The 26435-nt window shown below is 39.8% G+C and overlaps 1 protein-coding gene across 11 annotated transcripts in view; it reads right to left on the bottom strand.

The window, feature by feature from the left end:
* The window catches only part of AGAP1 (ArfGAP with GTPase domain, ankyrin repeat and PH domain 1), a 528918-nt gene that overhangs the window by 135666 nt on the left and 366817 nt on the right, over positions 1–26435 (bottom strand). Inside the window, exon 14 of one of the 11 annotated variants that reach the window (XM_072977374.2) lies at positions 1–21991. This exon is cut by the window's left edge and continues 27120 nt beyond it. The exons of the other annotated variants lie outside the window; for them this stretch is intronic. Within the exon in view, the coding sequence (XP_072833475.2) occupies positions 21849–21991 (143 nt within the window). The 3' untranslated portion in view covers positions 1–21848. The remainder of the gene's footprint in view (positions 21992–26435) is intronic. 11 annotated transcript variants of the gene reach the window in all.

Consider the following 26435-nt stretch of genomic DNA (forward strand, 5'->3'; position numbering starts at 1 on the left):
GGTGTTATAATTCAGAAGTGAACTGAAAGCATAAAACATCAATAATACGTTGCCAGTTCTTATTAACAACATAGCCACCCTATTTTGAGCAGTTTATGAGCTCTTTTGAAAGCCTGCCCTACGTATAATTCAACATAGTAACCAAAAAGGGAAGTTATGAAAGCACACATAATTCTAGCAAGCATATATCTGGTCTAGCTAGCTAGGGTCATAGTTCAGCCAAAGCTGACAAATTCAATATAAAACTCTTAAAATGATAAAAAGTGCTCTGAGCTTCTGATGCTTAAGTGACAATTATGGATCCAAAAGGCATTTAACTGCCTCACCTATATTAGATGGAAAGCTGAGTTAGAGCAGGAATTATTCACTTATTGGTAAAGCTCTCCCACACTGGTTTCATAGAATCAAAGAATAATGCCATCAAGTCCAATCCCCTGCCCAGTGCAGGAATATTTGCCAGGTAGTTGTCTAAACTTATCTTGAATGCCTCTAGTGTTGAAGCACTCACCATCTCTCAAGGCAATTGGCTCCATTGTTGTACTGTTCTAACAAGACATTTTTCCTGATATTTAACCAAAATCAGGCTTCAAGTAACTTGGGCCCATTGCTGCGTGTCCTGCACTCTGGGATGATCAAGAACAGATCCTGCCCTTCCTCTGAATGACAGCCTTTTAAATATTTGAAAAGTGCTTTCATATTTCCCTTCAGTCTTTTCTCAAGGCTAAAAATGCCCAGTTCTTCCAATTTTTCCTCATAGAACTTAGTTTCCAGCTCCCTGATCATTCTTGTCGCCCTCCTCTGAACTTGTTCCAATTTGTCCAATCCTTCTTGAAGTGTGGTGTCCAGAACTGGACACAGTCCTCAAGATTAGGCCTAACCAGTGCTGAATAGAAGGTAACTAGTAGTTTTTGGGTTTTGGAGACTATACTTTTGTTAATGCAGCCTAAAATAGCATTTTCTTTTTTTGTAGCCTTATCACACTGTTGCCTCATATTCAGCTTGTTGTCAAGATCCTTTTCACTTGTAGTATTGCTGAGCCAGGTGTCCTTCATCTTGTAACTGTGTTTTTGGTTTCTTTTTCCAAGGTGCAGTACTTTGCATTTATTCCTGTTAAATTGCATTCTGTTGTTTTCAGCCCAGTGCTCAGGCCTATCTAGATCATTTTGAATTTTGATTCTGTCTTCCAGAGTATTAGCTATTCCACTCAATTTTGTGTTAACCACAAATTGATTATCATTCCCTGTACCCACTGATCCAAGTCATTAATAAAAATGTTGAAGAGCAGAGGGCCCAGGACTGAGCCCTGGGGTACACCACTTGTTACTTCCACCCATGTTGAAAAGGAACCTTTAATCATCATCCTGTAAGTATGATTCTGTAGCCAACTGAATTGACAGGAATCCACCTGACAGTTGTCCTATCCGGTCCACTCCTAATCAGAATATAATATGGCACTTTGTCAAAAGCTTTGCCGAAGTCAAGATACACTATTTCTACAGCATTCCCTCTGTCTATCAGCTAGGTTACCTGACAAAAAAGTAAGATCAGATTAGTCTGGCAGGATTTGTTCTTGAGAAATCCATGTTGGGTTATAGTTATTACTGCATTGCTTTCTAAATGTTTGCATAGTGACTCATTAATTTATTTATTTTATTATTTATTTATTAGATTTATATACTGCCCATCTAGAACGTGTCTACTCTGGGCAGTTGAGATCATTATTAAGATTATTAAGATTAATAATCTTAATTGACTAAGTATTAATCTTAATAATTATAATTGTTAAATATTTATTTAATCTTAATTATCTTAATTGATTAATAATTAATAATTCCAGAGTTTTCCCTGGGATTGATGTCAGGCTGACTAGTCTGTAGTTCCTAGATTCTTTTTGCCCTTTTTGAAGATAGGGACAACATTAGCCCTCCTCCAGTCTTCTGGCACCTCACACATTTCCAATGATTTCAAGAAAATAGTGGACAGTGGTTCTGGAGCTCTTCAGCCAGTTCCTTCAATACTCTTAGATGCAGTTCGTCCGGCTCTGGAAATTTGAACTCATTCAAGACAGCGAGGCATTCCTTGACTTTTTTTTTTTAATCAATCTCCAGCTGCAATCTTATCCCCTCCACTTGCACTTCACAATTGTCTGGAGGGTCATAGACTGTTTTGAAAAATCCATGTTGGCTTCTGTAACGGGCAGACATAACATCACATGTCCGTCACAGCTGGGCAGTGAGTCATCAGCCTATGGTGTGAAGGAGGGTGGAACTTAAGGGGAGGAGCTAGTATAAAAAGGGGGGTGAAGAGTGTGTGAGAGAGGTTGAAGAGGAGAGTCTAAAGTGATTAGTAGTTAAGTTTAAAGTGATTAGTAGTTAAGAGTGAGTGAGTGAGCCTGTCAGTGGAGAAATAGTCTGTGTGAGCCAGTGTTTATTAACAGTGGCTGATTAATTGATTCTTTACCAGTGATTTACTATTATTATTTTTGTAATCAATAAACCAGTTTTTGTTTTCAAAGTTACACTTGTCCTTTTATGATTTTTTTTAAAGGATAAGTTGGTGGCAGCAGAGTTTTAAAGTGAAGTAGCAACCACTCGGTGAAGTGTGAGGGTGGCTGTTACAGCTTCTAATTATTACTGCATTGTTTTCTAAGTGCTTGCATAGTGACCAATTAATACGATCCAAAATTTTCACTGGGATTGAAGTTAGGCTGACTGGTCTGTAGTTCCCAGATTTGGGGAAAGACTAGGCTAAAATAGGAATTGGGCACTTCTGCCTTTTCTTTGTCTTCTGTTATCATTTTCCTATCTCCATTGTGTAGCTGACCCACTCTTTCTTTTCTTTGTCTTTTGCTATGTACGTACCTGAAGAATGCTTTTTGTTGCTTTTAGTGTCTTTAGCTAGCCTTAGATCATTCTCAGTTTTTGCCCTTCTAATGCGATCCCTGCAATTCCTTGCTACTCGTCTATACTCTTCCTTCATGGCCTGGTCTTCCTTCCACTTCTTATATGTGTCTTTTTACGTCTTCAGGTCCTCTCTGAGCTTTTTGTGAAGCCACATTGACCTTTTTTTGCTGTCTCCCATTTTTTTTTCCTTGTTGGAATAGTTTGCAGTTGTGCATTTAGAATTTCCTGTTTTAGAAATTCCCACCCTTCTTGGACTCCTTTACTTCTCAGGATCTCCTGCTATGGGACCTTACTTATCATTATCCTGAATTTGTTAAAACTGGCTATTTAAAAATCCAGCATATATGTGTGGCTACACTCTACTTTCATTTCCTTTGAAATCAAGAATACTAGAAGAAGATGGTCACTCTCTCCCAGAGTTCCCCTTACTGCCTCTTCCTCCACCAAGTCACCAGGTTAAGGATAAGTATTCTTCTAGTTTCTTCCTCTAATTTTTGTAGGAGAAAATTATCAGCCACAGAAGTGAGGATTTTCTTAGAAGGGTCATACTTTGCAGAATCTGTCTCTCAACAGATATCAGGATAATTAAAATCTCCCATCATTACTACATCATGTATCTTTGAAATGCTTACAATTTGTTCTTCAAAAGTTTCATCCGCATCCTCTCCTTGATCGGGCAGTTGTTAGAGAAGACTTCAACTACCATGCTCCTTTTGTTTTTTGCCCCAACTAATTTGATCCAGATGCTCTCAATGGGACAGCCAATCTCTTCCACCTCTATTTCTGTGCAGGAATGTGTTTGTTTATGTAGTAAAGGTCCGTCGTATTGTCCGTAGCGAGTTGGACTGCACGTCCCACAATAAGTGGTAGGAAAGCGTGGAAAGCCTTGACAATTGCTAAAAGTCCGAGATGATTGATGTGCAATGTTTTCTCTTGATTTGTCCATAGGCCATGGATCCTGTGATGCAGACAATGTGCTCCCCACCCTGACAGACTGGCGTCGGTGGTAACTTGTATCATCAACTGAAGAGGCAAAAAGGGTTTTCCAACGAGCAAATTCGGGAGAAATGTCCACCAAGTGCGTTGACATGTGAGCTCGGGTGTTACTGTAAGAAGCACAGACAGGTGGTCCGTCATGGGATCGAATAGTGACAGGTACCATGATTGAAGCGACCTCATTTTGAGTCGTGCATGTTGTATAACTGCAGTCCGAGGAGGTGTTGGACATGATGGGCTGATACCAAGGCTAGAGGTTGGAATGGTTTAGCCTTGTTTAGTCTGAGGATTGTCTCATGTGGGAGGAAGGCTCTGGCCCATAGGAAACTGAAGTGCGCCCTGATGTAGTTAACGTTTTGAGACGTTTCGAGATGTGACTTGGAGAGATTCACATTGAGGCCGAGGTCTCAAAATGTATCGAGAGTGAGTTGGGTAGCTCTGAGGGCATCGTGATACGAGGCTAAGACTATTAACCAGTCGTCTATGTAAGGGAATATATTGATACCTCGAAGCCGAAGGTAGGCTGCGACTGGTGCCATGCATTTGGTAAAAGTCTTCGGTGCTGTGGAAAGTCCAAATGAGAGAGAACAAAACTGGTATGTGGTGTTGTCGAATCAGAATCGAAGGAATTTGTGGTGATTCGGGTGAATAGAGATGCGAAGGTATGCGTCTTGAAGATTGATGATGACAAACCAGTCTCCCTGTGGAAGGAGAGGAATGATAGTGTCTTAGTGTCAACATTCTGAAGTGTCTAGATTGAATGAATTTATTGAGATTTCTGAGGTCAAGAATGGGACGGAGTCCTCCATCCTTTTTCGGAAGTGTAAAATATCTGGAGTAGAAACCGTAATGCAGGTCATACGGAGGGACCGTAGTTATGGCTTGTTTTTGGAGAAGGGGGGAAACTTCTTTTTGAAGGACTGTCGAATAAGGGGTACAGTGGTGCCCTGCATAGCGACAATACTCCGTTCCGAAAAAATCGTCGCTATCCGGATTTGTCGCTATGTGGGGCAAAAAAGCCCATAGGAACACATTAAAACACATTTAATGCGTTCCTATGGGCAAAAAACTCACCATTATCCGGAAGTCCTCCATGCGGCCGCCATATTCGCTGCCCGGTAAGCGAGGAAAGGGCGCGAAAACACTGCAGGTGGCCATTTTCTTTACCCGACAGCCATTTTGGAACCGCCGATCAGCTGTTAGGAAAAAACATCGCTATGCAAAAATCGGTAAGCAAAATGCTTATCGATCATTGCAAAGCAATGTTTTACCATCTAAAACATCGTTATGCGATTACTTTTACAATTACAAAAAATGCATTTAATTTTTTTCAATTGGTGGTATACTTTTAAATTCAATGAAGTAACCATTTTTAATGATAGAAAGGGCCCATTGGTCAGTAGTTATACATTGCCAAGTATTGAAGAAGGGACACAATTCTTGTTTGAAGAATTGGGAGTAGATGAAGGGAGTGTATGGGTATTGCTTACCCTTCTTTTGAGGGCGCCAAAAGAGTTGGTGGTGTGGTTGCTGTTGCTGGGTTTGAAAGGACAATGGAGCCAAGGTTGAGGGTCCCTGAAAAGGTCTGCCGGATGTTTGAGGTTTGTACTGTGTGTATGGTTGTTGAAATTGTTGGTATCATTGTTGGTAAAAAGGTTGTCTTCGATATTGTGACCGTTGGTATCTGTACGTCTGCTGGATTGAGTTGTTTTACTGATCTTATGGAGGTTGTCTATCACTTTGTCCGTTTTTTCATTGAACAGTCCAGTCCCGTCAATGGTAGATCTTCTATTCTAGATCTGATATTGTCTGATATCCCAGTAGATCGAAGCCATGCATGACACCGAGCGCAATAGAGGTGGCCATAGCTTTATAGGTGGCATCCGCAGTATGGTGAGATGCACTCCTCTGTTGTTTGGCGACTGTGGAAGCCTTGGTATGGATGTTAAGGGCTTCTGACTTAGCTGATTCTGGGGCTGTTTCAAGTAGTTCCATAGTTGCCTATGGTAAGCTCCCATTGCGGCTTTATAGTTTGCAACTCGCATCAAAAATGAGGTGAGGGAAGAGAGCGTCCTGCACATTATATCTAATTTTCTCCCTTCTTTGTTTGTAGGTGCAATTAAGGATTTATTTCGGGCTCTTGATTGGTTTGACTCTACTATTATGGAGTTTGGTGTCGGATGTTTGGTGAGAAATATAGTATCCACACTGTGGGTCTTGTAATGATTTTTTATATGTCTGGAAATTTGTAAGGAAGAGAGAGGTTTGTCCCACGATTCCTTGATCAAATCAAGCATAGCTGGAATGAATGCCAAAGTGAGAGGGGGCATTTTATCTTGATTAATATCGTCAAACACCAAGTCCTGCTTAGGTGGTAGTGGTTCCTCAATTTCAAGTTGTAAAGATTTAGCCATTCTCGTGACTAGTTGAGAATAAGAAGTGAAATCCTCTGATGGAGAGGGTGGGTGATTTTCAGTGACATCAGAAGTCAGTGTCGGTAAATTAGATGGTGATTCCTGTGATACGTCAGAGGCAAGGCCCTAAATTAATGGAGATGATGAAGAAGGAGACTGGTGTCAAGGTTTTGACATCAATATTTGGAAGGAGGCTGTGCTGTGGGAACCATCTGTGTGGAGTATCTCTCCCTGTCAGCAGGCGGAGGGGGGACCTTTATGACCTTTATAAGTGGTACTAACTTGTAGTGATGCCTCAGGAAAGTGTTTAGAGGAATGCTTAGGATGCTTTGATTGAGAATGTTCTATAATCAATGAAGGGCATTTCAAGGTTGGTTTAGACGGAAGGGTTGTATGAGTCAGTATCGAATGCTGAGGCTGGTGTCGATGTTGAGGAGGAGATGGAGAGAGTGAAGGTGAGTATCAGGGTGGATGCAGTAAATTATAGCGGACCCATTTAGGTTCATCATAATACAGTTGTTCTTGAGGACTGTAGCAGAATGCAAAAAGGTGATGTCATTCCTGCCTGTCCATCACAGCAGCTAAGGGGGAGGAGCCAAGGATAGAGCAGGAGGGGCAGAGCTAGAGTGACAGTTAGGGAGCTGATGGGACAGTTAGACAGTTGGAATGAGAGAGATAGGAAAAGTCAGGAACCAGAAGATTTAGAGAGAGTGTTAGGGTTTAGGAATAGATCTAAGGGGGTTAGGAGAGGAAATTGAAAAGCTTTAAAACACATTGAACAAGCAGGAATGAATATATAAACACTACCTGAGAGATATTGATTTAAAGCATACAACAGTTCAGAATAAAAGTGATTGACTACATGATCTAATATACTTTAAGACCTGAAACAGTTATATTGTGATTTTTCTTTTGATTTGTTCAATAATAAAAGAATACTTAATTTAAAACCCTTGTTTCCTAAGTTATATGACACTTTGGGGGTGGCAGCTCCTGTGTGGGGCATGAATTGGTATTAGGAGAATACCTGGTGGCAGTGAAAAGGGCGTGTGTACCTTTGTGAGGCCCAAGGGAATAGGGGCCACAAAGGTTTGATCGGCACAAGGATCGTCAGGTATATATGGGTCATATTGGTAGTATCTATCTCTTCTCGGAAGTGGTATCGAGAGGATTGCGGATAATTGTAGTACTCCCAGTGTGGGAGGTCATACAGAGCATTTATTTATTTATTTATTTATTTATTTATTTATTTATTTATTTATTTATTTATTTATTTATTTATTTATTTATTTATTTATTTATTTATTTATTTATTTATTTATTATTTTATTTTATTTTATTTATTAGATTTCTATCCTGCCCTTTTAGACAAAGTCTACTTCAGGCAGATTCCATTAAGCATTGTAAACTAAAACAGTTAAAAGCAATTCAAAACAATAGTGATTAGTAATGCTTAGTAATGCTCAAGATGGGAAAACAGAAAATTATAATAAAAATAAAGTGAAGTATTGACAGGAGGGAAGGCCTGCCTAAACAGCCAAGTTTTTAATTGGTGATAGATGTTGTCTCTTCTCCTGGTGTTTTCTAGGAGAGTGGCAAGACGAATCAGAGCTGGATAGTTCAATAAGAATTGCCCATCCTGATGATGAGGGGCTTGAATGGGCCGAGGCCTGGCTGGAATGCAAATCAGCCAGAGAGAGGCCAATACTCGGCGACAAACTACTAGCAGAGGCTGGAGCTTGGGCCGGAGGTAGGGACAGATAATCTCTGTCAGAGAGAGAGCCTGAAGCATCTCTAGATGATTCTTTCAGGATGGGAGATGGAAGAGTTGGCTGTGGTGGGTCAAGCTGAGTGGACTTTGAAGGTTTTTTCAATTTCTTAGAGGTTGTCTTGTCTTTTTTCTTCTTAGAAGAGTCTAGAGACCGAGTCGATGACTTCGATGTCGACACGGATTTCAATTACGAAGCAGACTTCAACTTCTCTTTATGATAGGGAGAAGGAGTTGCTGGGATGGAAGCAGGCATGGGTGGATTTTGCTGATCTGATTGAGGGTCTGGAGATCGTCCAGACTCCATAGTGACTGGAGGTGGGTTCAGAGATTTTTCCCAGAGGTAAGACCTCAGTCTTTGTAAATGCAGTTTTAGCACTGATTTGGTTAGCCTTTTACTCTTGGAGCAGGAGTGTGGAAGATGTTGTTCCCCAAGACAGAAAAGGCAATGGTTGTAGCCGTCGGTGAGCGGGATTTTATTTGCACATAGAACGCACCACTTGAAAGGCCTGGGGGGTGGCCATAAAACAGCGGGAAAAATAGGAAGGGAAAAACGGTCATGGGGGAATCGGCAAAATGCGGGCAGAGAAAAAACTGGAATAAAATCACAGGGGAAATGTCCAATAAAGAAAGATGATTGAAAGGAATTGTAAATAAATAAATGCTGATTAGATGGGAAGTATTACTACAACAGATCGCTCTAGTCTCCGAAACAGATCTAGCCAACACAGTGGAAAAAAGGAACTGAGGGGATCAGTGATGGGCGGAGTATGTGCTCCATGGGGGAACATCCCACTAATCATGTGTCTTTAAGCTCTAGAAACTTCCGAGAGGTTCAGTGCAGGCACAGAACAACCCAATTGTGCATTTACAGAGGCCACGAAGAAGAATTTGATTTCAACTCTAATGGTGGGTGGTCTCTAACATTTACTTTGGTTCTCAAACAGTCTATCAAGAAATGCTTCATGGGAAACTTGAAAGATCCAGGAGAATAGTTCAGGGTCATAGTCTGCACAGGTCAACCCACAGGGCAACTCAAGGCAGTTTCCCTTTTAAAGCCAGGTCTGTAGATGAATTGAAATGAATCCACGGAGCTGGCTTTATAGGGGCAACGCCTAATTATTCAAATCTTTCTCCTAAGCTCTAGAATGTTCGGAGAAGTCCGGCGCAGGCGCGAACTTAACCCTTTCCGTGTGCATTCACAGAGTTTACGACGAAGAACAATCAATTATTCAAAAAATCTCTGGTTTATGAATGTGGGATATTGCACTTCTCTATCCATGCTTCAAAATGCTAGGAAATGCCCCAACATTGCAGCACAATATATGCCTGTTATATCAGCAGAAAAAAGGATGTCAAACTTAACATAGCAATGGATAGTCACATGTTAACTACATCAATGGCAGCAGTCAAGATGATCTACATCAGTGGTCCCCAAACTTTTCCAATCTGCCAAACAGTTCAGCTGGCGGGCGGGGGGCGGTGTTCATGCATGCACAAGAGCTGAAGCAGTCTGTGCATGGGTGGGTGGGGCATCTGTGCATGGCTGGGTGGGGTGGCTGTGCATCTGTGGGCATGTGTGTGTGCATTTGTGCATGCGTACGTGCGTACATGGAGGGGGCGTGCAGGGATGGGTGGCAGATCTTTCTCCACAGCCCAGTCCTGCCAAGGCCACGGCCCGGTACCGGTCCACTGCCCAGGGGTTGAGGACCCCTGGTCTACAGGATATCCTGTATCACAAAAAGATTCCAAGCAGAGGAAAATCCTAGAGCAATTGCTAGGGTCAGCAAGTTCTCTAGGTATGGTTTACTAGCAATGTATATTACTCACCAGAATCCTATCATGGATTTATTCTGCCATAGTGAAGTTGTGTAAATTACAGCTGTGAGTTTCTGCTAATTAGTGAGTTGGTGCTCTCACTCCATTCTTGGTTATACACCAAGATATGCAACTGGCACAGAAGGATACTGATTACACATGTGCTAATTAGTTTTAGGACTCCTATTGTTCCATACTCCTGTAAGGCACATTCAAGTCTCTAGAAATTGAAAGGCCAAAATCCTGTTGTGTCTGCGGTAGTTGCACAAGAGCTGAGAAAGAAGTGTGATCCCCGAGGTACTTCCACTGGCACATAGTGCAATTGGTCATGCTGGTAATATATGAGTGATTGAGCAATGGCATGGTGCAGCCATTTGTGCTAAGTGCATTTGATTGGGTCATGGGAGAGGGCCTTCTCTGTTGCTGCTCCCAGACTTTGGAACTCCCTCCCACAGGAGGCTAGGCTGTCCCCATCTCTGTTGTCCTTTGGAAGCAGACAAAGGCTTTTCTCTTGAGATAAGCTTTCCCTGAGTGACTCATGTCCTCAAGTAATCTCCAATTACATTTAAGTATATTAGATAAATTATTCAATCTAACCCAGTATATTATGCTAGATAGTTTCCAGCTTTTTCATATAAAACTAGCATAAGATGAACAGAGTGAGATGATATAAATATGAATCAAGAAGTAAAATATTCTTACATTTACTAAAGGAATATATTGCTAAAGTTAAGCCAACATTTATGAAAAAAGTAGCAGCTAATAATACTTTACCTTCCTAGTGGAAACAGTCCTAAGAGAAATAGCAAAGAAATGTGATCTATACAGCTTTACAACCTTCTATATTTAATAAAACAACAGGAACAGAAACAGAAAGGCAGTAAACAGAGCCACCTTTCTCAAATAACTAAATATACTTCATACAATAGGGGCAGAACAAGCTACATGACATCTGCAGATTTTAGTATTAAAAGCAGAAAAGTTAAAAAAACTGCATGATCAGATGAGATGTGTTGAAATTAAAAGCACCTATTTTGTCATGAACCTTTGCATTCAAGAAAGCTTACATTTTGTGGATTTCTTAAAACACTGAACCAGCATTAAGCAACTGACCAGCTTGTTTAACTGCAATTCATCTAAACAGACTGACATTAAAATCTCCCTTTATATTCGAAACCACTGTCAAACCATCTCCTTGATACCAAAAGATGTGAGTTGTTAACTACTAAATGACTAAATGACAATGGCTCTTACTAATCGTTTATTGAATAATGAAACTGACACAACTGATAAAAGGTTTCAATCCTGGGGAAAAATGATTTATAGTATTTCAGTCTACTGGCACTGTTATTTGTATGACGAATGATTAGACAGACACCAGTTAATCTCCCTGCACCTCCAACTCAGATGTGGCAGCTTCTGCCACAGCATCCAGATAATCAAGAACAGCTAACAATACAGCAATGATGTTGCGAGGGGTTGAATACTGGTATTTTATCAAGCCTGGTCTCCAGATCAATTTACACAATGGATTTTTTGGAGGAGGGAAGGAGAATGTGCAAAGAAATAGGAGGAATATCATAAAAACTATACACTGCAGCTTGCAGCATGTTAGCTAAGGCCAAGCTCCTTATAGCACAGAAATGAAATCATCAATACTGCCAAGGCATTAACGATTTTAGAAAGCTCGTTATAGTTTATAGATTTCCTTGATGGCAAAATCAGAACTGCCGCATCATACCAACCTGTCAAGGTTGTTTGTTATTTTGTCATGTAATATTCCATTGCCTTTCCGGGCGTCACAAATTCCACATTCCATCAGGATTGCAGCTTCTTGGGAAATTCAAGGAAAGAAACAAATGATGTTTCATATTTATAAGGATCTCACCAGTAGTAGTGAGTTGGCTGATTATTCTGAATGCCCTGACACTGCTAATGCCAGCCAATCACATTTTAAAAAAAAGGTGAGTTGAAGAGGAACTTGCATTTTTAAAAAATAATTTAAAAGTAAGATGCAAAATCCTCTCTTCCTTGAGAAAAAACACCCAGACACCCAGAGAAGCTTGTTAATAACAAACCAGAAAAAACTAAACAGTGCACCCTAGGTCTGACCAAAGGCATTTTGCTGATGGAGATGAAGGGCAAGTAGTCTCTCCTCACTTTATCTTCAGAAATAGAGCGGCAGTCGGATATTCCTTCAGCCATGGTGCAGCAGGCTCACTGAGTCACACAGGGAGGCTATGCACTGTCGGCAGTCCTATCCATGAACAAAGGGATACAAATGGTGGGGGCGGAGCTCTCACAGTAATGGATCATTCCCAGTACCAGTTGTCCGAGGCAACTTCTTCATTCCACCACTAGGCATCATCCATAAATGTTTAAACACAGATCCTATGAACAGTACAAAGGTACTCTCTTGATTAACCTATTTATTAACTATTGTACACTGGAAGCGTGTAGAGGAGAATTCTTCCTGCTGCCATTCAGATAGTCAAGTTTCTTCGGAATGTGTTGAGACTGCAGCATGTTAGGCAGGTTCCTATAACACCTTCTCTCTTTCTAGTTTATCCTCTGCATCAGAGACCAGTGGAATGTTAGAAGAAGAATGGAATCATAAACAAACACCAGAGTTGGAATGGAGCTAGCCAACTCAGCTAGAAAAGTCACTTGAAGCCCTTGGGTGTCTTTTCTTAGGACTTTGGACCTAAATACTATTGTCCTGTTGACAAATACTTCAGCCAAGATGATATCACAGCTAGGGGACTTATTTATTTATTTATTTATTTATTTGATTTTTACCCCGCCCCTCTAGACCATGTCTACTCGGGGCGGCTTACAAAATAAAACAGAACAGTATAAAAATATATAAAATCATAAAATTACAATACAATTTCAATTTAAAACAATTAATTTAAAGAGAGGATTACCAAGATGGAATAGCAAAGAAAAGAAAAAAGGAGAAAGACTTAATTGACTGGAGGGAAGGACTGCTTGAATAACCAAGTTTTTAACTGGCTTTTAGAAACACCCAGCGAGGGTGCCAGCCGAATTTCTGTTGGAAGGGTGTTCCACAGCCGAGGAGCCACCACCGAGAAGGCCTGGTTTCTTGTTTTTTTCCTTCCGAGCCTCTCTCGGCGTCAGACCCCTCAGCCGCCCCTGCTGGCTATGATGGATGATCTGGGTAGATCTGGGTGGGAGAAGACAATCTGCCAAATATTGAGGTCCCAAACCGTTTAGGGCTTTATAAGTTATCATTAGCACTTTGAAGTCAATGCGAAAACGGATGGGCAACCAGTGCAAAGCAGCCAGAGTGGGGGAGATATGCTGGCGTTTTCTCACCCCACTAAGGAGCCTGGCTGCCGCATTCTGGACCATCTGAAGTTTCCGCATCAGCCTCAAAGGCAGCCCCACGTAGAGTGCATTACAATGGTCTAATCTCGAGATTACGAGCGCATGGACTAGAGTAGTGAGGGCCCCAAGAAACTTTCTTGTTCTCTAAGAAAGTTAATGTGACCTTCCACTGACTGAGCTTAGGAACTAGTCCTTTCAGCAATCTGTTTTCAGGCCTCCACATCCAGGAAAGAGAATGCTACCCAGAAGGCAGCAATGTTCTATCTTGACAGGGCAAGACCTCAAAGACAGCACTGCACTCAGTTACAGGAGGAGCCCCCCATATCTGCTAGGGGTAGGTTCCACAATCTACTATGGATGCCTAAAATTGTGGATATGAGGGAAACCTATGTACAACAGGACAGAGGCCACAAGGGGGTGCCCTTGTATTTTGTATTTAGGGCTGTGGCAAACCACAGATAAATGAAACTGCAGATATCGATCCCACAGATACGGGCACTCTCATTTAATCCCTCCTCTATAGGTTAAGGTTTCCATAACCTCCTTAGGGCAGTGTCTAAGCCCTCTTTCAAAATCTCCAATAACTTGCCTATTTCAAAAGGGCTCCTATGCTATTCAAAGAAATGGCCACAACCATAGCATTCTCGGAGAGGGTCCCCTGGATGAGATCTATAAAGTAGCTGCCTGTTGTTCACATACTCACCAGACATTACAATTGCTTCCACAAAAGGGGTCTCTGGCATGGCCAGTTGGCCCCTATATTTGGGGAAAAGTTGGAAAGAAATATTCTATATTATTCTAATTCTGCCCTTTCCTTGAGTTTTTTAAACTGTTCATTAATGTTCTGGGATTTGGAATGAGACATGACTAAGTTTACTGATGATACCAAACAATTTAGGTAGGTACAACAATAACTTAATGAGAAGAACTTCAAAAGGATTCTTGTAAACTGACGTGACTGAAGCAAACGCCTTCTACCTACCTGTGATCCTAATCAGGATCCTGGTTCCATAACATTAATTGTGTGAACAGAATAATGCTGGTTCTTTAAGGGCAACATTGGAGGTGGAGGCTAAAACTGCCTCCCTCTAGTGACTTTGACTGGAATTGCTGCTTGTTTGGGACCATAAAGCTCAAATGAACCAGAAAAGATCCACAATGTATTTAAATAATTACATGAAACACCACCGAACAGATGCAAAACAGACACTGTAATATTGTTGGTTTCCACTGGTGGAAAAAATTGTTTGTAGAGGCTGAGATGTGATTTTTTTCTTTCATTTAAATCTATACTGATTGATGAAAGTGGGTAATATTTTATATCAGAAATGTTACTTCAGTACAGGTAAAAACACTCACTGATTGGGATAAGATAAAAGGATAAAATGAGAAAAATGCTGATACAAATTCAGAAGAAAGTTCACACCTCAGCGCCTATTAAATTTTTTACCCAGCATTGAAATCTGGCCAAGACATTTTCCATCCATGATTTCACAATGTCTGTTTTGCATATGTTCAGTGTTTCTCCCCAAAACTATCAATGACACATCGTGGATCTTTTTTGGTTCATTTGAGCCTTAAAGTCCCAAACAAATATTATGTATTTTGTTGTTGTTGTTTCAGTTATGGTCTAGTAAAATGTCTTCGCATTTATGGCTATTATGCCTAATATTTCTAAGAGGTTATCAAGAAAGAAAGTGCTGTTTATGCAATCCAAATGGCAACCACCAACCCTTTTAAGAACTTTTGTTCGCTGGTTGACTAATATAACATAACCTCTGACATTCCTCAGTCTTTTTGGATTCAACCTATTATTCATGTCTTTTTAAAAGAAAGGAACCTATGACTCTTGGCTTCCTTAAGCACTATGATGGTTAAAATTAATTTTGGTATTTGCAGCCTAGCTTTGATTTATTTTGAATGTTATACCTAGAATTTTGAAAATTTAAATAACTGTTTGGACTATGACACAAAAGATGCAAAATAAGTACTGTTCATTTGAAAATTTATAATTTGCTATGTGGAAAAATACAAAAAAGTATCAGAAAGTTGAAAAATAAATTAAATAATTATGTGTACTTTGGAACACAAATGCCATTTATAATTTCAGGCACCTGGAGGAAGCAATAGTTCTACTAAGGACATTTACTTATTTTTTTTTATTTACTACATTTATCTTGTCTTTCCTCCAACCAGTCCTCTGCCTAAATCTTATTCTTGCAAAAAACCCCAAATGTTTGCAAGGTGGAGGGAGTATGACTGGCCCATTGTCACCCAGTGAGCAGACACAGGACAGAAGTATTTGAACAAGTATGTCTTGGCCAGCACCTCATAAATTATCTCATGAATTTCACTTAGTGAGTTTCCTTTTGCAACTGGGGAAGCAAGTGGAGAAACATACTGCAAAGGAAAGGGTAAAATTAAGACTCTGCCTGCTTCCTCTTCTGCAGAGCTTTTAATGATTTCCTGTTTCTTCAAGGAGTAGAAGAAGCCCTTTCATTCTTAGCATGTATCCTATCCCAGCACATGTCCACTAGGGGCAGAGGAAAAACATTATTTACCTGGAAGTAACCTCCGATATGCAGATGATACCACTCTAATGGCAGAAAGTGAGGAGGAATTAATGAACCTCTTAATGAGTGTGAAAGAGGAGAATGCAAAAAACGAACTGAAGCTCAACAACAACAACAACAAAAACCAAGATCATGGCCACTGGTCCCTTCACCTCCTGGCAAATAGAAGGGGAAGATATGGAGGCAGTGACAGATTTTACTTTCTTGGGTTCTATGATCACTGCAGATGGTGACAGCAGCCACGAACTTAAAAGACACTTGCTTCTTGGGAGGAAAGTGATGACAAACCTTGACAGCATCTTAAAAAGCAGAGACATCACCTTGCCAACAAAAGTCCGCCTAATCAAAACTATGGTTTTTCCTGTAGTGATGTATGGAAGTGAGAGCTGGACCATAAAGAAAGCTGACCGCCGAAGAATTGATGCTTTTGAATTGTGGTGCTGGAGGAGGCTCTTGAGAGTCCCCTGGACTACAAGAAGAACAAACCTATCCATTTTGAAGGAAATCAACCCTGAGTGCTGACTGGAAGGACAGATCCTGAAGCTGAGGCTCCAGTACTTTGGCCATCTCATGAGAAGAGAAGACTCGCTGGAAAAGACCCTGATGTTGGGAAAGTGTGAAGGCAAGAGGAGAAGGGGACAACAGAGGATGAGATGGTTGGACAGTGTCATTGAAGCTACCAACATGAATTTGACCCAACTCCGGGAGGCAGCGGAAGACAGGAAGGTCTGGTGTGCTCTGGTCCATGGGGTCACGACTTAACGATTAAACAACAACAACAACAAAAGCATGAGCTCTGCACTTTATCAGCATTTTTTGTTTAGTCTTCAAGTGCTCTGTATTTCTAAGTTCTGAAAATAGTGTGAAACCTTACGTAGACAACTTAGCCAAGCCAGTCCATGCAAGGAAAATATAAGCAGAACTGAGGGAACCCCTAAATCTTCTGAACACAACTGTGGGGCAAAAAAGGCAACTCAGATGTAAAGGAGGAATGTAATAGTGTATCTTTTAAGAGGTGATTGATTGAACTATTGGAAAGAGTACTGCATGTTGTAACATTTTGTCCATCTTTGAAAGTATTTTAATTATTGTGATGTTTTTCCCACATGCCCCAACAGCATTTGTCAGTTTTTCATTATGACATCTCAATAAATAAATAAATCATTTCACTTGTGTTCGTTATCTTAACCGAACACTCATTTACAAAACCGCCCAGAGACCTTTGGATAGTGTGGGCAGCATATAAAATAAATAAATAAAATAAATAAATAAAAACAAAAAACCCCACCACACCTTTATTTGTCTATCTTCTACATGATGGCATTATGAGTTTTAGCACTTACTGCTTTTCTAGGGGAAGAGCAGAAAGAATGAGCATGTGGGAAATGTTTATTGTATTATAGGGAATTAAGTGAAAAAAAAAACTTAGCATATATGAAAATAAAAAGTGTAATGCTTTCATGGCTCTCTTTAGGGAAAATCTGCCTCTGTGGGGCAGATTATGCAACAAGACTAACTATAGATTGCACCACTGAAGGAGAGATTTTTGGAAATCCCCACAATCATCATGTGTTTCTGGCTCAACTGTTCTTTCCAAATAGCCTTTAAAAAGTAATAATATCTTGTTCTCACTTAGAGTAACCCATCTTGGAATCCTCTTAAGTACAGTAGTGTACTTGATCCTCTAGCAAGATAAACATATAGCTTCAGGTTCACCTACTGATGCTACCATGCCTGAATTCAGTTACAGCAACTCCACTGGCTGCCAATTCATATCTGGGCACAATTCAAAGTACTGGTTTTAACCTATAAAGCCATAAATAGCTTGAGTCCAGGTTATCTAAAGGATCACATATCTCTTTATGAGTGTTAAGATAATCAGAGGAGGCCTTTCTCTTGGTCCCAAGACCCTGACAGGAGCATTTGGTGGGGACACAGCTTGCTGCTCCCAAGCTGTAGAATTCCCTCCCACAGGAAGATTGGCTTCCTCTTTGCTGTCCTTCTACAAGCAGACAAAGACTTTTCTCTTCAGGCAGGCTTTTAAAAATGGATTATTGTGCCTTGTGGCTTTTGAATGGGTTCAATACTGATTTATTTACTGTTTTAATGTGACATTTGTTAAATTCATTTAAACTACCCTGTTTCCCCTAAAATAAGACCTAACCTGAAAATAAGCCCTAGTCTGATTTTTCAGGATGTTCGTAATATAAGCCCTAGCCCAAAAATAAGTCCCAGTTAAGTGAAACCCTGCCCTCCACCATTGTGCAGCAACTAGAAGATGACATAACTGTATTTGAACAAATGTAGATTGTTGTACATGAAAAAAATAAAATAAAAAATAAAGCATCCCTGTTGTAAGCCGCCTAGAGTAGTCCTTCGTGACTAGATAGGCGGGATATAAAATAAATAAATAAATAAATAAATAAAAATAAAATAAGCTGTAATGTGTTTTTTGGACTAAAAATTGATATAAGACTCTGCCTTATTTTTGGGGAAACAGGGTATTTGTATACTTACTGTTTTTAGCTTTTAAATATTGTATTTTAATGAAGTAAGCCACGTTGGTTCCTTTTTAAGGAGAAAGGTAGGGAAAATATTTTAAACACATAAAAATAAATAAATAACCATTCCCAATCAGTCCTTACTGGTTTAAAATGGCAATCAGTGCACCCTGATCAGGCATATAAATTAAGAAACACTGTTGGAGCAGAGTTCTTAACAAGGAATTTACCTTCATTTTATTGTGGCCAATGCCTCAGGCTAGTATATAAGACAGAAATTCCACAATGAGAATCTCAGTAACCATTTCCAATAGTATAATTATAATAATAATTGTGTGCCATTAAATCAGTTATAACTTGTGACAACCTTTTTCAGTGTTTTCCAGGTACAGAATACTCAGAAGTGCTCCACCATTCCCTTCTTCTGTGCAGCTTGCCCAAGGCCACACAGGCTGACTCTTGTGAGATGCACTCTGCAGCCAGACACCTAACTCACTGAGCTATCCAGCCAACACACCATAATTAGGTGATTAGAAAATAAAAATATCATCTCTGTATGTAACAGAAAACCTTTCAGTAATTTATGTGATTTAGTTTGTTAAACTTAAAACTGATACTCTAATGTTCAATTTGTATGTTTGGAAGCAATTGAAAAGATATATCTGAAATGTTATTAAACATTACATCATTAAATCTAAATTAGACAGAAACAAGGGAAGGCTAAAAAAATTGACTAGGAGTTCAGATACGCTAAATGGCTAATATGTCCATTTTTCACCTGAAGCCCTCTCCAATGCAGTTTTGCTATTAAGCAAAAACCAAAGAAAGGTAATCAATTCCAACTAAAAAGCACTTATCCTGGAATGACTATGCGTGAGGCACTTCAAACTGTTGGCTGGCTGCCAAAACCCAGACAACCGCTATCAATGTTTCTGACTATCACAAGAGCACAAGGGGCCATGCATAATTGACTAGAAGATGGGCTAAAACTGTGCCCAATCAGTATGTGATCAAAAACGCGTGGAATATTCAGCGCCACTTGATTACATGGAGGCACGTCCTTTCACTCTCCTCATGAAATCTCTTCAAGGTCCAGAGTACTGTAATAAGATCATTACTGTCAAGCGGTACGAATCACAGGCAATGAGTCTTGGGATAGGAAGTCATACTTCACAAGCTTCTCTGGTCTTTTTTTTTTAAACTGCGTATTGAGGCAGCAAGGCGACAAGGTGACAGATAATGATCACATCACTGTGTGGCAACTTGAAAGGCACGTTTAAGAAAAAAACAGAAATCAGCTTAAACCAGCTTAAGAAAAAGTTATTTTCATTTGCTTACTTTCTTAAAAATTAAACAGAATTAAATTGTGTTCATTATTTTTATCAACTGATTCTTTACCATTAAATTAATCATCTGATAAGCCTTGCTACAATATGAAAACCTATTATATCTTAGGCAAAAGGCCGATTTCTACTTAATTTTTTTTAATTACTTCATATGTGAGACTAGAAAACTGAATGGCTGTTTGAAAATGTCTTCTTACCTACTTTGTTTCCTTTATACATATGCCACATTCATCACACAACTCCTATAAGCAAGCCAGCTCTCTCACAGAAAAAGGCAGAAGATTTGACATTATAAATGACTGACATGAACATAAAATCTAGCTAGCCAACTGTCCTGAAAGATAGCAGGAACTGTATATCATAATATATAGAGATGATATTGCTGTATAGAGCAATTTTGAGAACCAGCCAGTTTTTAAAAAGCAAACAACCTCAAAAACACATTATTAGAAAATAACAATATATTGTTTACACTAAAGACAGGATGACTTGGAGTATGAAATAAACAGAAGTATTGGCTTCCCAAACACTCCTCTTCACTGCAGTAACAAAACCTAAAGTGCCTGATTCACTAGCTGACAAATGTTTCTCTTACTAAAAGTAGCAACTATTCTGGATAGAAGCAGAGAGTACGCATAAGCAATCATTCTGTTTTGGTGCTTTTCCATTCTATACTTAAGAAATATCAGAATTACTTTTCAGACACTCAGCAATAAAGGTTTATATGAAAAAAGTGTACATCTTTGTAAACTGTCATACACACCCTAGTTACTTCACTGGTTTACGGTAACACGCTCTATGTGGGGCTGCTGATGGAAAGTGTCAGGAAACTTCAATGGATCTAAAATGCAGCAGCTGGACAGCTGACTGGAGCCGGTTACATAACCCTGCTGTTACAGCAGCTCCACTGGTTGCTGATCGGTTTCCAGGCACAATTCAAAGTGCTGGTTTTAACCTATAAAGCCCTAAAGGGCCTGGGCCCAAGCTATCTCAAAGACCGCATCTCCCATTATGAGCCTGCTCATTTGTTAAGATCATCAGGCCTTTCTCTTGGCCACGCCACCTTCACAGGTGTGTCTGATGGGGACACAGGAGAGGGCCTTCTCTGTTGCTGCTCCCAGACTCTGGAATCTCCCTCCCACAGGAGGCCAGACTGGCCCCATCTTTGCAATCCTTTTGCAAGCAGGCAGAGGCCTTTCTCTTCAGGCAAGCTTTCTCTCAGTGACTGCCTACATGAGTGACTGGCTACATGGGTGGTTACAAGAGTGACTTTTAGATGGGTTGTTATGCACTGCTGCTCTGACTGGGTCTTTAGTACTATTTGTGTTCACCATCTCTCCGATGTTAACATTCTCCCTATGCAAGCAACATCAAAAATTCTGTTCCCACCCAAAAAGGAATCAAAAGGAATCAAAAGGAATTGGGAGTGGGAGCTGAATGACCGGCAGCTCTTTATCTAACAATGCTGGGAGGGACACTCTAATCTAGATCTTCAGATGTGAAATCAGAAACCTGCTAAAGTAAAGCAAAGCAAGGTGTGCTACTTATACAGTATACACCCTATAGCACTTAAAGCACGCACGCACACACACATGCAGACACAGAGTGAGAGAGCTCATTTTCCCAAACTCGGGCAGCTGGAAGGCTGAGGGAAGCCTGAGCCCATTGGAACTGAATGTAGCTCATGACCAGAGCTTTGACTCTAGTACTGCAGTTTAACCACTGCACCAAGAGCTCTTTCTTACCTCTGAATGAACTCTGTAGTTCCCATTCTGAAACTTGGGCGAAACAGAGGAACCATGTAATTTATGGAATGTTTATGCCACTGCCACACCACTGCTACAATAGGCCCATATGCTTTCTTGCCTTCACTGCTGGCATATTTCATTTCATTTCCAACTGCTTCATTTCCAAAATTCATCATTTCAAAGACATTTAATTTCTAAAACTTGTCCTTTATAATACCAACCACCAAAGACAGGAGCCTAGAATTGTTATTTCCTAATAAAGTAAGGAGAAACTGTTACCCTGGCTTTGTTCCAACTAAAAAAAATCTGTACTCCCAACTCCAACTGACATACCTAATACAGCAGGAGCAACACAATGACTGATTTCCAACAGACAGCAGCAGCTTTACAATCACGTTTGTAGGATAATCTTTATTCTATAGTTTTCTGCTCAAACGTTTTCAGTTATGCATGTGTGTGTAATATAAACCAATTCATCCTTATCCTTGTCCTCTGTAGAGTCAGTTTTCCTGTTGGCTCCCATAACACTCTTCCTTCCAATTGGGAAGGCGTGACTTCCAGCCTCTCCTGACCCTGAAGTTAACAAGAATTGAGAGAGCAAAAGAAAGCTTTCAACTTGTTTAGTCTGCAATGAAACAGGTTAAAACAATAGATGAGTTTCTCCTCCTTTGTCTTGCTCTCCTCAGCATCAACATAACGGCCTTTCAACAGAAATCCTTTTATGTCGAATAGCCTGTGACAACTGACGCTGAAGGTTTCCCAACCAGTGACCTTTGCACTTTGCTTAAAAGAGAAGTTTCTCAGTTCTGATTTTATTAATTTTGGCTTTCTAGTGTTTGAAGTGAACTTCACAGTGCACTATAGTATCTCCTGTAAGATAGTGAACAAAGTAGCTGATAGTCAATAGGTGTGGAGAGTGAGGTGATAACCTTTAGCAGAGCTAAGTACACTTTCAACTTCCCTTAATGTGGACACTAATCAGGATAGGCCCCAAATATTTTGCTTCCTGAGGCAAAGGTTGATATAGTGTCTCTCCCTTGCTCCATATACAGATGTCAACTGCACTGGCAATGTGATCTTAATTGGGCAAGGCTGGTTGTACAGTGGTTAAACTGCAGTATGGCAACCAAAACTCTGCTCACAACCTGAATTCAGTCGCAACAGGTTCAAGGTTGACTCCACCCTGTATCCTTCTGAGGTCAGTAAATTGTGCATCCAGGTTCCTGGAGTGGGGGTGGGGGCAATATATAGCCTGCATAAATAAAACTGTAAATTGTAAACTGCCCAGATAGTGCTTTTAGCACTATGGGGATGTATATAAGCAGAACTCTTTGCTTTGCTTTGGTATGAGACAAGATCCTCCATAGACATCTGAGAACAGCAGGATGTCTAAAGAGGTACACAAAGTACTGCCTTCTAGCATATCAGCACCATTCTCTACTCTCACAGTGCCTAATGGTAAGGATAACCCTGGCAGTAATAGAACAGGATTTTAATTATTTAACTAATTACAATTTTTTGTATGTAGAAAATGAAAAAAAAAAACTGGGATTGCTAAGCAAAATGGCTGTCATTTTGCTCAAATTCTAGATGAGTTCATTTTCAGTTAGCTTGTTGGTTTATTCAACAGTCAATCTGCTACAACAAACTGTACACAAAATTTATATATACACACAAGGATATTCACGATGCTAATAAAAACACACTGATACTGCAAATGTGTACTTCAAGAAGTGACGTTTTAAACTGAGTGCTATTTTAATACTTCAACATATGAGCTAAAATCATGTGCAGTTACTCTTGTGGACAGGAAATGGCATGAGATGAAGCGGCATATCGCCACTAATAAAAGTCCATGCTTGGATTCCCCTCACTGATCGCCCATTGGTTGACCTGACATGCAAGAAGGAATCTAGGTAGGGACTCACTAATTAGTGGCTATTTGCTACTGGGAGTTTTACAATTTCCATTCTACTGGGGATCTATGCAAGAGGATTTTGGCCCTATTTCTATTAAAAAATAGGTAAAACAGCACAAACATAAATGTAAGACATTGCCATATGCTTTCCATAAACAAGAAAGTAGCTTTGCCTTGGCTTTCTTCATTTTCACCCTAAGCTCAAATATACTTGTTTGTCTACTGCCCATCCCTCTCCTCTATAATGATTCAGGTCAGTCCTGACACCAATTAGCTTTGTGTCAAGAGCCTAGAAAACTATGATTGGAATGTAAGGTGGTACAATCCACTACTGCTTACTCACTATCTTTTTCAATATTATTTTAGCCCTGAGTTTACATCAGATTCAGAACTTGTCATAAATATGAGCAGTGAATCAAACAAAAGAATAACTCACTGAATTAATTTCCTCTGTTACAACCTATTGTTGCCGGACTATGACTTCTTGTGGCTAAAATCTGTCAAGTGAGTAGAGTTTACTGATCAGTTCTGACATATTGAGTTTCCAGAGCAGCTCATTACACCTGTAACTATCCTGTTGAAAGAAATTGTCTTCCATGTCACAATTTAAAATTATGGAAATGACCAATAAGACTATGCTGTAGCTGAATATTTTAAAATGGAAAAGGAAGCAAAACCTTCATGCCACAGTACTACAAACTACCACAATGCCAAATTTGGGATGCATTCATAAGTCATATAAGGGGAGAGGGAAGCAGAATATTTTTACACCAGAGTAGGGTGTTTGGGGAGTAAAGAAAGAGGTAGGGATGAGTGAGCTGGTGGTTGGATTTTTTTTGACAAGGGTATAGTGTCACCATGTCACATTAAAATGCCAAATGCAGCTGTACCTGTATGCCCAGCTGAGTTCACTGAGGCTTTCCAAACACAGATTTATTGGATGATGTTGACATAAGATACACACCAAAATTAAACAGCCCTTCTAATTGCAAAGCAGGAAGAAAACCTATTTATATATAGCATAGAACAACAGTGGGGATTAAGCAGAAAAATATGCAAGTTATGCATTATATTTCATGCACATGAAACAAAATTAAGCAATACTAGTAAGTATTCATCAATAAGGATAGCTCTGAGTTTTGGATTGCTTCATTCCAAGACTGGTTAGAAGATAAAGAATATGACAAAGGTATGAGCAAAATGGACATGGCTTCCAAAAGAGAAAAGATGAGATTTTGAAAGAATGGACTGATGAGTGGCAATATGTTTTTGCCAAGCTGGTTAAGCCCATGAACACAGTTCTAAGCTCCACCCCACCGCCCATTCATCTATTCCTGCACAGGAAAAGAGCATTTCCAACTGATGCTGTATCAACTGTGCAGGTTTCAGGTGCAATTGCAATGGCTTATCAATCCATTAAAGCTCTCCATAGCCTGAGATCTCAAAGAATGCTTCTCCCGATATGACAGCCCCTCCCACCACTTCTAGCCAAGGCTTTCAAGGTCAGCTATGTGAACTGCCATTCTTTATATTCCCTTAGTGCAGAAGCCTCTCTATTCTTGTTCTGATGTGCAGAAAACAACTGCTAAACTACAGAAATAACTTTTATTATTCGTGTTCAGGAAAAATATAAATATTTATTTAATCCAACAAGATTCTAATAACTGATGATGCTAGTGGATGCATTTATTAATGCAAATATAATACAATCTCATTTTTTTTTAGATATTGCTGTCGTAATGTCCCTCAAAACACTGGTGCTTTTAATGTGTCAAAAAAGAGTATGAATTTCTGTTGCATGAGTTTATTGTTGTAAATCATCTAATTCCAAAAATTAGGAGATTAGTTTAACCTCTTCCCTCCAGTCCTTCCTCCTGCAGTCTTAGGCAGACTTTTAATTGACTAAGACAGGGAGAAGTTCATTATGGTATGCTATATATATTGAATTGAGATGGGCAAGTTTTAATTTGAATTATGTTTACTATATTGCTTTAATTGATTATGAGCCACCTTGAGTTCCCTGTGGGGAGAAAAGTGACGTATTAAATCAGTCAACCAATTAAACAGCTAACCAACCTACATGTAGTTCCAAAACATAAGGCTCCGGACATTCTGGGACCACAGCATCAAGAAGCCGGAGGCAGCTGAGTTCTGGATAACACAGCTTCTGGAGGTTGCAGTCAAGTAACATATGGGGCTTCAAATTTGGGAACCAGAATCTTAAGCACAATAAAGATGCTTTAATACAAATATAGTTTACCATATAAACACACAAATACATTATTAGTTCTTCAATGCTTTAAAAATTGTGCTTTTAAAATTCAGTGCATGATTTTTAAAACATTGAACAGCAATTCAAACAAATCTATTCTTGATCACTTAAAATGTACACTTAGCAGAATGATTAAAGAAACAGAAGAAAAATTAAAATATTTTAATTTTTAAAGATGTTTCTGCTTTCTTTAGTTACTCCTTCAAGATGGCGGTTATAGAAATTATAGGACAGAATATTTTAGTGGAATGGATTATGTCAGGGGTTGCTCTCTGGGTTCTGGCTATAAGGTACTCCAAGATGCCAAGTTTATAAACCGGGAAGTTCTCTCTTAGCTTCTACAGTATTTGAACTGATTGATTTCACCCAGTTACTGATATGTCAGATGGGCTATACAGTTCAAAGTTAAACTGTCTACTCAGTATTTATTACAATTACCTGGCCAATATTGCACAGTTATGATTTCTGAGGTATGTGTGATTTAAGAGGATATAATTTTATCTATGTACAACGGATAATATCCTAGCCATCTGCGTTCAGTCACATAAATGAGATTGCAAGATCTACACATGAAGTTCTGGCTAACACAGTAGGTCCTGCCAGTCCCTGTGCTCTTAAAGGTAACTGCCTTCCTAAGAAGCGCACACGTTTGGAAAAACTAAATACACTATGGGAAATTTGGAGCATCTTGCAAAAGCCATCAGCAATCCTCTTGTGATGGCTTTCCACCATTTATCAATCTACAGTAATTACTTGTAAGAGCTTTCCTCAAACCATCAGTATCTCTGGATCACCCCCTTGTGATCTCCAGTGTTCTACCGCCTGTG

This window comes from Pogona vitticeps, chromosome 1 (genome assembly GCF_051106095.1).
Source record: "Pogona vitticeps strain Pit_001003342236 chromosome 1, PviZW2.1, whole genome shotgun sequence".
Taxonomy (NCBI): Eukaryota; Metazoa; Chordata; class Lepidosauria; order Squamata; family Agamidae; genus Pogona; species Pogona vitticeps.